We start from the raw sequence: 14,393 nt of genomic DNA, 5'->3' as shown, positions 1-14,393 counted from the left end.
ATAAAAGTGTCGTCGATATATCTCACCCAAATCTTCGGCTTGTAGGGGGCATTCTGAATGGCTGTATCTTCTATGTGCTCCATGAATATATTTGCAATTGCTGGGGAGAGAGGGGAACCCATCGCTGCTCCAGACGTCTGTTGATAAAAATTATTCCTCCACCGGAAGAAAGTGCTCTTGAGGCAAATCTCTGTCATCTTGGCGATGTTTTCTCCGAACCTGTCTTTTATGATATTTACCGCCTCGTCACAAGGAATATTTGTGAAGAGCGATGTTACGTCAAAGCTGACTAGGATGTCTTCTTCTTTGACCTTGACGCCACTAATGATCTGAAGAAAATGTTGTGAGGTTTTCACGAAAGATTTAGCGTCTTCTACTGCGGGCTGTAAGATCGGTGCCAGATATTTCGCTAGTTTATATGCTGGTGAGTCAATGGCGCTGACTATGGGTCTAAGGGGCACTCCTTCCTTATGAATTTTCGGCAGGCCGTAGATACACGGAGTTTTCGGATCCTGTGGGTTGAGTCTTCTTCTATCGGCGGGATCTGGTATATACGTCTTGATTATTTCTGTCACTATCCTCTTGTATCGGGCGGTTGGGTCTCTGTCGATCTTTTGATAAGGTCCTTCCGCGAGTAAATCTTCCATCTTCTTGTCGTAGTCTTCTTTCTCCAGGACGACCGTCGCGTTGCCTTTGTCAGCTGGTAAAATCACGATGCTCTCATTTTCTTTCAATTTTCTAAGGGCTTCTCTCTCCGCCATGGTGGTGTTATGCTTCTGGTTTTTGCTTTTCATTCTGAGGATTCGGCAGGCGTCCTGTCTAACTATTTCAGCCTCGCTGGGGGGCAAGTGGCCAATGGCGCTCTCTACTCCACTGATGATTTCTTCTACTGGAATTTTCTTCGGCGTCAGCGCGTAATTGAATCCTTTTTGAAGGATCGACTGGGTGGCAGGGTCCAGGGGAAGTTTTGAGAGGTTGACGATGACCTTTGCCTCGCATACGGAAATAAAAGATCGATTGAACGTGTTGCTATGAAACCGTCGTTTCTTCTGCGAACATAATTCGAATTCGATCGTCGCCATTGAGCTCGTTATGAACAGTCCCTGTACAATACAAATATTGACCAAACACTGAGTTTAAATAATTATTTCAATGGCACTACACAGAAATATTTAAAGAATTTATTTTACACAATTCCATTTTCACCGTCAAAGCTCCTGAAAAAGAGCAGTTCTACCTCTTTTAATGCAAGTTAGTGCTCAACTCAACTACGCTCGAAAAATACCAAATCAAAACGTTTTCCGTACCAATTATTAAATATTTACTATCGAAGCCGTTGGAAAGGATCCATACTACATCACGTACTGCCCCTTTGCATGCGAGTGAACTCGACTTAGAGCGTGCTTCTAAATTTAACTAGACGAAAAGGTCAAACATTTTGATTGTCAAAGACAAAATAAATCAAGCATAAACATTATTTAATAGGCAAATTACAAAACACATGAATTCACGACACAAAATCATTTTGACATTGCTCAGGTACAAGATTCCGATAAGAAAAGTGTTCCGTGGTATATCACCCTCCCCTATCGAAGCAAATGAATGAAAATGTCGGATTTTATGAAAGAGGAAAAAATCTTTGACTCAAATAATATTAGTCGGATTATTATCACACCTTTAATATACGCATCACGGTAGACGCGAGCATTATGGGCTCCCCTAAGCTCGGGACCCTCGGCCGACGGCCTGACCGCCTCTGCAGCGCGCTGAGTGGGAATCGCCGTCGCGTATATACGACCGTGGTGACATGGGCGCAGCTGGGGGGGTTAGGTGCAACTAATACCGGGGTGTGTGGGGGTACGGAATACCTACCAGGATAAGCGGTAAGTGCGAGATTAATAAATTGCGGAATTTTAAGATAAATGTTCAAAATGGTGTTTTACGGTTTTCTGAGGGATATTTTATTAATCCTTGCACTATTCTATTAGTAATATCAATCTAATTTAGTAAAATAGATTAAACTTAAAATTTCCCTGAGCTTTGGGGGAGGGGTTTATCCCCCAAAACCTCCCCCTCGCTGCGCCACTGCCTGGTGGAAACCATTGAATGATGAGACATATAATATCATAGAGAGGACGAAATTGGGCCACCAACCGCTAGATAGACTGCCTTGATGTAGTAAATACTCAAGATAAATATGGGGGGTGATAGGAGGGGGGCCAGACACCCTCATATATCCCCTGAAATCTCTCGTTCGCTCTACGTACGTTACCGGACGGTAGGTGATTGACCTAAAGGAAATAACCACGATTTTATCTTATTTCCTTTAATTTTTATATCTGCTAATGAAAGCAAAGAGACGAGATAAAATGCGATCATAATCGACGTGAAAATGAGATAAAATGAAGCCTTATCTCTTCGTAAAAGTTATATTTTATTTTCTGATCCATACACCTCGATGCATAATACCGCAAGAGATCCAAATCGTGCGCACAGTGCCACAGCCGGAGAGCGAAGCCCGAACTTTGACCACATAGATGCGGTCACTCTTGACTAATTTAAGTATACATCTACATCTACATAGTACCCTGCGAGCCACCTCTAGGATGTTTGGCAGGGGGTGATCAATCACCAGCATTCAGCATGCAATTGGACTCCCACATGCACACCACACTGTCCAAAAAACGTCACGCATACTAACAATTTATACTACCATATGCTGTTAGAAATAATAATAAGATTAAGAAACGTGCATTAAGTTTTACATAGATTAGTAGGCTACACTACAAGTCATGCAATCTATTTATGAGTTCTATCGCTGCCGTTATAATCTCTTATTGATCGTGGAAAAAAAAGACATTCTGAATCTGTCTGTTCTACAATCTATCTCTCTTATTTTATTTAAATGATCTGATCTTCCATAGTATGTTGGCGTCCGTAAGATATGGTTAACTTCGTTAGAAAAGACACTGCCTTTGAATTTTTGTAAAAGGTATATCGGGACTAACCACGGTGATATCTTTTCAGAGTCACCCGCAAGGCACAAATTGCGCGAAAAAATTCTCAGAGAAAAAAAAATCAATCGTCTTAACCGTGATTCGCACCTGGATCCCCCGATCTCCGTCATTCTTCCCGGTAGACATTCATTCTGGGTTCGAATCCCGGTCAAGGTGAATGATTTTTTTTTCTCTGTGGATTTTTCGCACAATTTGTGCAATACGCCTTTGAAGGAAGTCCGGTGATTCAAACCAAGCTGTTTGTCATTTGACCGCTCAATTTGATTTGGGGGTAAACACAAGAGACAGCAGAAGTAAGCTCTGCGATGCATCCCGGCGAATATAGCCAAAGAAGACTATTCTGACTTCCAGCCTGGCGGTCTCTCTCCATTCTACCGATGTTTCGGAACTCGAGTCCTCAAGGCTGTTACATCCTCAAGGCTGAACACGACTCGAGTTCCGAAACGTCGGCAGAAGGGAGAGACACCACCTGCCTGGAAACCCGAATAGCCTTCTTTGACAGGGGACAATTTCATACACTTCAGCCTTATAATAACCACAGTGAACAGAAATGCTCACATGCCATTTATAGCCAAAATTGCGATGCATAATTTGAATTTACCGGCTAATAAGTATTTAGTATCCATTGATTAATTATCTAGACATCGTGGCGAATATAAACCATAATATTTGGCACTTATGATGATTCAACACTCCACAAAAACTAATGAACGGTATACTTATATGGAGAAATATTGAAGTATAAAAGCTTCCACGCAGGAATTTTACGGAAGAAGATTGCCAGTTTACGCAATGAATTTATTAAGAGAGAATTATTTTCTGAACATGCGCCGATGCTGAAGTCGCTAGGTATTTCAAGAGTCTAGTCAGCAAATTAAATTTACCATTTTATTAAATTAGTTATTATCATTAACTATATTTAATTTATGTTTCCATCAAAGCCTCAAAGATCCAAATGGACCATGCAAGCAGCAGGTTATTTGTTGCATTGCACCATGTAATTGTGCATATTTTCTTTTCTTTTTCCCGGAATATCGATGATAAAAACTACAATTTGTAATTACCACATTTTAATACAAAACTCAACTACCGACCATGGTTTCGAAATTCCTTGGAAATGACATAGAATATCGTAACCATGGTCGGTAGTTGAGTTTTGTATCTAAGTGTGGGTATTACAATTTGTAGTTCTTACCGTACATGCATCGCACTTCCACTAAGTCAAGCCTGAAACAATTTAATACGTTTTTCCCGGAACCTCCATTGACAAGTTACTCTTCATCACAAACATTGTGAATTGACGAATGATATGTAATTTTAAGTTTTTTTCCCGCTGATAAGTTTCCACGCTGACGTTACTGATTGTTGAGGTTTCTATTTTGGTGTCGAGAGAGACTATTGAGCTGCGATCATCGACAGGCAAGCCCATGGCAACGCTACGCTTCCTAAAAAATAAACTGTAGACTGGAGCACGTGAAAAGTAATCGGCTCTTGGATTTGGCCTGGAAACTGTCAACGGATCAGCCAGCTGCGATGATTTACGAGGCCAATGACCCCTCTACCTGGTGAATGAGTCAAGGAGATGCTGGAAACTTGTTTAGAATCTTCGATACCATGCCCTTCAGCGATCAAAAGGTCTACTCAAAGCTGGAGCTTACTTTTCGCAGGTAGGTACATGGTAGAGGAATACTTCGCCACTACTAATACTAATAGCTCATCATAACTTTTTATTAGCGAGACTGATTTCCCGAAAAAAAGTACATGGCAGTTAAATACCCGATTGACAGTGATTTACCGATATTTTCAACCGTTCCAATCTATATTTATGTGACACAGTCGTCAACAAAATCAGTTTGCATGAAAGTTATGAACGGCGGTACTTAAATAAGGGATGTGACACCGCTTACCTAGGAATCTTCTCAACAAAAGGTAATTAACATACAGCAACTCAGCTAAAATTTTATTTCTTTCTTCACATGTCGTTTTATTCTAGGCACAATTTTTAAATCGCTTAAGATCTCCACATGCATACCGATTTACATGATCCTTGAAATCGAAAAAGTCTTTTACAACTGGACAGTTCAGAATGAAAATAGAAAACGAGATCAGCCGATCATTAAATGAAAACAGTTCCTATACTTATATCTCAAGTAAAAATTTTATGATCCGTCTTTGGGTTATTCTTAGGAAATTAAATTTAATAATACCCTATAAAAATTTAACTCGGTGAAATTTATATATTTTTAGAAAGCATATCACCATATTTTCCGAAGCGTATGTATCATGCCCAATAATCCAGTGGAAATGATGTTGCTTGCTCTTCTTTTCAAAACAGTCGTTCTCTGCATTAGCTTCATGGCGGCGATTGCTAATGCTTTCGTACAGACGCCTGAAAAAAGGCGGGCGACCTGAACTGCAAGCAAGTGCTCCTTTTCCGAATGTCCTTCTTGCAGGTTCGTCGCGAACTAGACAGTGTTCCGCTGGAAATCAGTGATTGGAAGGGTATAACTAATTGTAAGAAGTATATCGTTCCAGAAGTTTTGCGCGTCCTTTGATGCAGTATTAAACGAGCTATTTTCTGTGTCTGTTTGACTCCAACTGCAGAGTCAAATAAAATTGATCTAACTGGACGCCACTAGGAGAAATTTTAAAAAAGTAGACGTGTAATCAAACGCCAGGGATTACTGTATTTAGATCTTTATCATAAGAGTGGAAAATTTCTCCCTTCGAGTCCAATAGGTTCCGGTTTCGTTAAAACTTAGTAATATTAGGATTTCTTCAAGGTCTATACTTCATTTGCTCCTTTCTTATTGGCCACTGAATTTTCCATTGTACAATTCATGCTCGGCTTCTGGTTTCAGGCTCCCGGCATAGTACGAATATGGAGAGCAATAATTTCATTATGGAAATCGGTCGATTTCTCACACCACAAGCAAACAGCTTCCCCTTTTAAAATGTCATATTATTCCTCTTATCCGCCTGGTATCATCTTCACTTTGGTAATAAAATTTGGTAAGTGCGGATAGGTGAATATTTCACCCAAGGTATATTAAGTAAACTCTATCAGAAACAATGAGAAAATCGGGGTTACCTAAAAGAAGATATTAAGAAAATATTAAAAGTACATCGGACGAAAATTAACTTATTTCGAGTAATAATAGCCTTAAATTACCATTCGTAATTTAACATTGCAATATATTGCAACGCTGTACTCGATACGCCCGATGTTAAAGCATGATGAAGAGAATTCCGCAAGAGACCTGATATGAAAACATGAAACGCAATAGTTTCAGATGAGCATGGATGTGGATCCTTAATAGTACATACACGATTGTCTCCAAACTCCATTATGTTCGTCGGTAGCTTCCTCCTTCGATATGACTATTTGTCCCACGTTTTTTCATATCAGAGGCCAATCGCGGTTGTTAACAGTATTCCCGAATCCAAAATCCCCGACTTTTCCCTCATTAAAAAAAAACATATATAAGAAGCTACATCTGGAGTATGCTCCTATATGGAAGTGAGGCATGGACAATGACCACAGCGGAGAAAGCAAGGATAGAGGCCTTTGAAATGTGGTGCTACAGAAGAATGATGAAAATCAAATGGATCGACCGAGTTAGTAACGAGGAAGTCCTAAGAAGGGTAGGAGAGAAGAGAAGCCTCATGAAAACCTTAATAAGAAGACGGAACATCCTTATAGGCCACATCTTGAGACATGATGGCCTGATGAAGACAATCGTCGAAGGACAAGTGGAAGGCAAGAATGGAAAAGGAAGACCCCGAACAAAATATATGGAACAAGTAAAGAGAGATGTGAAAGGGAATAAATACGTAGGTGTGAAAAGATTAGCTGATAGGAGAACTGAGTGGAGAGCTGCGTCAAACCAATCCTAGGATTGTTGACCAGTGATGATGATGAAAAAAAAAAAAAACATTCACTTCCCCTTAAATTTTTACATTCTTATTATTGCGATAATAGCATGAAAATTTTGAAGGGAGAATAAAATGAAATTTCTTTGATACTTTTAAAATCTTGCCAAAATAAATTAAAAGTATTTCCAAAGGCAAATGTACCTCATATTTCCGTACGTAAAACGTATCCGTTAGGTGGATATTTTTTAGTTCTCTCAATGAAGCGATCATATAACTATCCCAAAATGTAAATTAATAAGGAACAGGTATCCCTCGTGGTATAATTATGTCGTAATTAATAAATAAGGAAGAAAGATCGACATAAACCGGGAGGATGTCTCCAGAAAACTGGCCCATATTATTAATAATCCATATAAAATACTTAAAGAATAGACGTTAAAGAAGATATTAACAATAATGTCTGTTTACTTACGTTAAAAATGAATTCATTACTTTATGAGCTACAAATGGTAGTCGTTTTATTTTTAATGAATATTAGCTAATAATGAGATACGCAGGAGACAGAAGGTTTGGATGGAGTTAGTGCTTAGCGGTGAGGGGATGTTGAAAATGGTGTTGGAGGGTAGAATGTTGGGGAAACGAGGGAGGGGAAGGAAAAGAATAGGATTTTTAGATAGATTGAAAGAGAGTAGGCCTTACAGTGAATTAAAGAAGGCAGTACTGGAAGGAAAGGGAGGCTCCCAGATCACCTCTTTAGTACTCCATGGAAACCTACCTTAATCGGTAGAATACTATAATAATAATTAGCTAATAATTTCTTTTACTTGTAGTGTGCATTTATCAAATTCAGTAGTTAGAATATCTTATAGTTTTAATTCAGGCACACTCTTTGAACTCCAATTTGAAATTTGTTTTAGTACTAATTTCAATCGGTTAATTCTAATAAGGCATAATGGAGAGGGAAATGTTTCCATCTCAAAAGCGAAACAGATATTTTTTCCTCAATAATTACATAGGTACCTACCTCAAAAAGAGATTCCTCCAATGATAAGTAAATTAATAACACGGAGACTTTTTTTACACACATGTACTTCTGGAATATTTCATCTCTCTCAAGACCTAGACAAATTAAATGAGACAGTCAGAAAGTCTAAGAATTCTTTTCCAAAGTGCTGTAAATCATGTTACTCAAAGCGTTTATTTCACCATGATCTTGAGGGTCTTTGTATCTTGAAAATTTATGCCGCAGGCTGCATATTTCTCTTTTCAAAAATAAATACGAAGAGTCACAATCATTTGTTTTCATTAGTGCTTTGGGTACATATTTCACACCAAGTCATTTTTACGTTTTATGCTTCGAGTTTATATCAGGAACTTCAATGTTGTAGCACTTTTTGAAGGATTTGAACCACGATGGTGATGCTGAGAATTCATAGAGACCCTCGTTGAATGCTATCCTTCTGGCAAAATCTTTGATGAGGTAAGCGTTTAATTCCACACCAGATTTTACCAATTCACCACACACTTTGTATAATGATTCGTTTAATTCTTTGCAGCAATATCGTATGAGGTAGCCATTAGTAATTGTAATTCCCTGTGAAGAAAAGAAAATCTCATCAAACATGGGGTAACATAAATTTATAAAGCCTATATTGCATCAAAATGACTTATTTCAATTGATCATTACTATAGAGATAATAAAAGTTAGTTTTACACTCCTGAAAAGGGTAAAAGTTAAAACGTCTTTAATTAGGACAGGGGCTGATTCGACCATTGAGCGCGGCGAGGTGTTCTCCACCTCTGAAGTATATTATTCCGTGGTCATCCTCAAATTGCTGAGTTCTATGAATTGGATGGATGAGGCAGATACTTTGTGGAGATCCATTATGAGATATGAAGTGCAAAGTGCTGAGTTCTATTTGGCCTCCGCGAAAGCTCACGGCATTCAATATACACGATATCGGAACTGGAAGGGTCTAATCTGCAAAAACCTGTTTTCATGGGTGGAAGGTGTTTTATGCATACGATTTTTGTTCCCAACTTCGAGATTTGTCATACACCGTCAATGGATTTTAATTCCTCCAGCTAATCGCCAGTGTAGGTTATGGATGGATGGGGCGTAGTCATTTCCTTAGGCCCTTGTTACACTAGGCCGCCAGGCTGCGCAACCAGTCACACCACCGGTGGCGCTGCTTGTCGTTGGGCATTGATTGCTATGGAGCCTATTAGATTAGAACAGCTGGCGGTGTCGCTAGAAATTGGCTGCTGACGTGCAGCCGTGCCCTGCGAACACGTTGGGATCCACTGGTGGCAGAGAGTCGTGGCGGGGCAAAGTATCATACCAAGCTTATGAAATTGAGGAGCCAGGCGGCGCCGACAGTCCCGCCACCACTCCGTTTGTCCACCACGCGCTCATTGTCAGTCTATTCTGCACAAGTACCTAATGGGAGAACATGACGGTCATCATGTACAGGGGCGCAGCTAAGAATTAAGGCTAAGAATTTAGGCGCGGGTAATACATAGGAGTGGGGGTATTGCATACCCTCCAGGGTAAGCAGGAGTTGCGGGGGCCCTCCTCCAGAAAATTTACAAGAATAATGGTTCAATGGTTTTACGGCTCTCTGAATGATATTTGATTAATCCTAACACTATTCTATGAGTAAAACTGATCCAAATAAGTAAAATGGATTAAACTTAAAAAAATTTCTGAGATCTGGGGGGGGTTTTATCCCCCAAAACCCCCCCCCTCGCTGCGCCACTGATCATGTATACATATATGCTCCTACTTGTACTTTTAATAATAAGGAGAAGTCGAAGGGAGAGTAAGGTGCATGAACGGTGCACACCCTATGGTATCGTTTAAGGAATCTAAGGGGTTGTACTATATTATTTTTGATGAACTGTATCCTGTTCTGCAGTTCAGTAGAAATACAGCAGTACACAATTCGCGTAAACAAAACAGTTAGCTGGAAAGACTGCGAGACAAGCAGGAAACATATTGGCTGGCTATAAAGAATCACCGCACAATTGGAAAACTAGTGATTGGCTCCCCCACCGTAAGCCCTGCCCTTATTTCCGACTGAGTCACCTGTGGCGCAGCAGGTTGCGCCGCCTGGAGGCCTATGGGCCTTCATGGGAGGACGACGAAGAATGGTCGGTAACTGGTTGATGCTCCATGACGAGTCGCATTGTCCGACACGGCTCGGAAATCCATTTATATGCCAAGAAGGTATATTTTCTTTTCTATCCGCCATGTGCTCTTTTTCACCTCTGTACCTTTCTCGTGCCCCTCCAGCATATTAGACATTTTCCCGATTCTGCGCATTATAGCCGCAGGGGAAAAGCTTTCGCAAAGACTGCACAGTTTCCCCCGCCAGCAAAGAAGTCCAGCTTAAACACCTACCCCATCCGATTCAAAATCAAAGCGACTCGAAATCCGAAGCTTTTACCTAACCAAAAAAATCTGCTATGAGACAAAGTATGCATTGAGGGAATGCTTATTTTATTATACGTTAGGTAGACGAAGCTAAGATTTTTTCCTTGATTTTGTTCAATGCTGTAACGCTGAGATTGAAAACACAGCCTCCTTTCCTGACCTCGCGGCGGAAGTTTAATCTTAGATGACATTTAACTTCATTGCCTAATAGCGCATACAATGCCACTTTAACCTAGTATCTGTTCTAAAAGCAACATCATTAGAAAGTTTCAAAAGAAAAATTTCTCTTTTAACTTAGTTTGTAATAGTTTGTAGACTAAAGAAAAATTATCCACGAAATTGGTGAGTATTACTCCACGGGGAGTGTCCGCAAGAGTAGAACGAACGTAGTCATACTTTCCGCAAAAGGCTTAGGCTGCTCAATGCTGGATTCATGGGCGTACCTAGCGGGGGTTAGGAGAAAGCAGCTTCCCCACCCCCCTTGAAGCAAAATTCGTAAAATTCTTAACGAAAATCAAGACTGGATTGAAACGAAAGTTTTGAACAATTTTCCTTAAACCTACTAAAAATGATATAAGTATAAGACATGCAACTAAAATAAAAATAATTTGAAAAAGTAATAGAGCGCTATTATAATTTTCTTAAAATGTTGGTTTCGTTCACCTTATCCGTGCTAAAATGTTACAACTTGACGACCATGGCTTGCCCCCCCTGTAGTTTTGATCCTGGTTACATCATTGGCGGGACTTGTTAAATCCGTAAAACTTCGAGTAACCGAGGCAGCGTTTTCTTACCTTCTAGGCTCCCAACTTAGACCTTAGTAATGCTGGAACATTGAGTTGGCACCATTATATTATTCGAGTATTCCACCGGCTGAGATAGGTTTACATGGAACATTTGAGGAGTGAGAGTCCATGGGGTACAAGTGATATTTTTCCAAACAAAGCTAGGTACAGAAATTAGGTAAATAAAACAAACGAGATCAGCTAGCTTTTAAGACTCGCTGCGCTCCGCGCGCTCGTTAAGGGGCTCCGCCCCTTAAAAACCCCGGGTCCGGCTTCACCGTCTACTATTGTGGTTGTTCGAAGAATTTTAATTCGAATAATCTCACGCGAATGTGCTAGGGGCTGGCTTCGCCGGCCAGGGGGTAGGGAAGCGCCCCACTCTTTCCTCAGAAAGGCTTCGCCGTTATTCGTTGAGAGGCGGCTTCGCCTACGCGGCCGCCAGGCTATAGGCTCCACGGTCATGCGTCTTGAATATTACGATGATGTCCGTTAGTCGGTGCGTCAGTGAGTGAGGCCGTGTTCGTAGCCTCAGGAAAGTATTAGGTAACGAAAAAATATTCCGACAGGTGTCGCGGTTAGTGGCAAATCCCTTACTGCCCTCTTTATGCCATAAAAGAAAATCCACTACAGGGCGCGAATGTCACTCATCTATAGTTTTATTAATAACAGCATTAAGACAAATTTGGTATTTTTCAAATCTTATTTCCTTTATTTCCTAAAAAGTTTCAGGAAAATTCAGTTTTTTTCAATTACGCTCTACATCAAATAGGAGTTATATCAGATAATTAAGTCATCGAGCAAAATGAAAATTAGAACCTTGTCACACTTAATCAGCGATGTGGTGATATTACCACCCTCTTACAGTAAGGTCTTAAAGAGGAAACCGGCGAAGGGCAATAAAAAAGTGCGTAGATTAAAAAAAGGAGCTGATTTATTAATCATTGGCTCAAAATGTCATCTGGTTACGTAGCATACGATTGAGTTTAGTACCCGAGACTTCATGAAGCAAAAGAGTAGGAGTAGCTACCTCACAGCTGCGATAATACTTACAACTCTTCATCATTCACACATTCGGGCTTTTTTCTCGTGTTTTTTCGCTCTGTATTCCTCAGGACTTCTCTCTTTTAGATAACTGTCTTTGTGGTGGCTTTTGAAGAAAAAAACGCACTTTATCTCAAATTATTGTGGCCCTTTCATTCCAGGGTTAAACATGAATTTCTCTGCACGCATCCTCCTAAATGACCCGATGGCATTTTTAGCCAGTCATGAATTAAGGAGCCACTTCGTGAATTTAAGCACTTTTTCATTGTCTTCCACCGTCGTGAGCTATAAAACCTTACTTCAGAAAGTGGCAGTACTTAAGAAAGTGGTAGTAACCACCATATCGGCGATTAAGTGTGTCAAAGTTCTAATTGTCATTTTGTTCGATGATTTAGTTATATGATACTACACCTATTTTATGCATGATATAATTGAAAAACAGACTTTTCCTAGAATTTGGAGGGAAACAAAGGAAATAAGAATTGAAAAATGCCAAATTTGTTGTAATAGCGTAATGGATTAAACCACAGCAAAAAGTCAAAGGCAGTTGCCTTAATAAGAGTGGTCCTAAGATTACAGAGCGGAAAAAAACACCTGAGAAAATCGCGAATGTGTGTATGATGAAGAGTTGAAATTATTTTCGCAGCTATTATGTAATTGATGCTACTCTTTTGCTGTATTAAGACCCTGGTAATAAAGGCTATCGATTATGTAGCATGCAATCGAGTTCAGTACCCGAGTCTTCACGAAGCAAAAGAGTAGTAGAAGCTACCTCACAGCTGCGATAATACTTACAACTCTTCATCATTCACACATTCGAGCTTTTCTCTCGTGTTTTTTTCGCTCTGTATTCCTCAGGACTTCTCTCTTTTAGATAACTGCCTTTACGGTGGCTTTAAAAAAAAGGCACTTGGTTTCAAATTATTGCGGCCCCTTCATTCCAGTGTTCACCATGAAATTCTCTTCACACATCCCTCTAAGTTCACCTCAGCATTCTTTCCACCGTTTCATCACCGCAAGAATCTCCCATCGCTTTGAAAGTATTTTCGCTCTCATTCATCAATATCCGTTTAAAATAATCACGTGGCTTTAGAACTAAAAAGGCAACGTATTATTTAACAGTGTATGATACAGTCCAAGAAAAGAATTTTTCACATATTAGCGGTGTAGAGATTCCACAGAAGACAAAATAACATTGCGGTGAACCATTTCTTACTAACTCTGACATGAATGTATTTGATTAAATGTAACTTTTAACAACCCATTTTCAAACGGGAAGTGGAGTTTGATTCATAATTCCGTAAGCCCTATTCCAGCATATGTTTCCGCGACAAACTCAAAGACTGGCCAGAAGATGTTCGCGGGATCTCCGGCTACACTGTAGACATCAAACATTAAAAAGCACGATTAAAGTTCACAAAATATAAATTAACTATTCATCCAGGAAAGAACACCGGCACATTACTATATAATAAATACATGCGGTTTTTGGCGAATCAGCTAATACCTTTAGACTTTAAATAAATATACGGTGAAGTAAAATATTGTTTTCATTACTAATATTGTCATCAAAAACGATTTCTCGTATAGTCGTAAAGATAGAGAGACATTTCAGCTCATTTATTCCATAATTATCAAAATAAAAATAACAATGGACACTGCGCAACATTCTTCAAAATCAGTATCCGACGTAAAAATATGGTTATCTTAAATGGTATTTACCAATCACACAACATGATAATCCTTAAAACACACAAATATTTCATCCACCCTCCTCTACGTGGACAGAGCTCGGCTCATAACAATGGAATTTAGCATAGGGAATAGAACTTAGCGCATATTCTATCGTAGGCCAGCAGACGGCAATTCTGGCGCGGCAACAATACTTTCGTTTACCTTGGCAACCAGAAAACGTAGCCGTACGGTGACATTTTATCAATTGGATTTTCCAAGCGATAGAGAGCGGATGCGATAGCATATTGTGGTGTTATAAACGAAGTTTAATCGCACTGTTTACAGTATAAAACAGCTACAGTGAGTAATACATCAATCACTTGAGTAGCAGAGGAAGAAAATAGTCATCTTGCAGGCGTTTGCAGTCAACAACAGCCGGCGGAGTTCCGACTTCGGCCAGCAGAGTTCGAAAAGAACTCGTGCAAATACGAGATTCCATTTATATCCTGCAGTTGAATCTCTTAATCGATTCCATTCAGTGGATTTGGAGTTGATACCAAACAG

At 39.8% G+C, this 14,393-nt stretch overlaps 1 protein-coding gene across 2 annotated transcripts in view; it reads right to left on the bottom strand.

The window, feature by feature from the left end:
• Positions 1-7,963: 7,963 nt before the first annotated feature.
• The window catches only part of LOC124166739, a 35,907-nt gene continuing 29,477 nt past the window's right edge, over positions 7,964-14,393 (bottom strand). For both annotated transcript variants that reach the window (XM_046544407.1, XM_046544408.1), the window contains one exon: positions 7,964-8,487. In XM_046544407.1, coding sequence (XP_046400363.1) covers positions 8,236-8,487 — 252 coding nt within the window. In that variant the 3' untranslated portion in view covers positions 7,964-8,235. The remainder of the gene's footprint in view (positions 8,488-14,393) is intronic.

This window comes from Ischnura elegans, chromosome 10, assembly GCF_921293095.1.
Source record: "Ischnura elegans chromosome 10, ioIscEleg1.1, whole genome shotgun sequence".
Taxonomy (NCBI): domain Eukaryota; kingdom Metazoa; phylum Arthropoda; class Insecta; order Odonata; family Coenagrionidae; genus Ischnura; species Ischnura elegans.
Note: the sequence above shows the minus strand (reverse complement) of the source record. Positions and strands in the feature narration are given on the sequence as shown.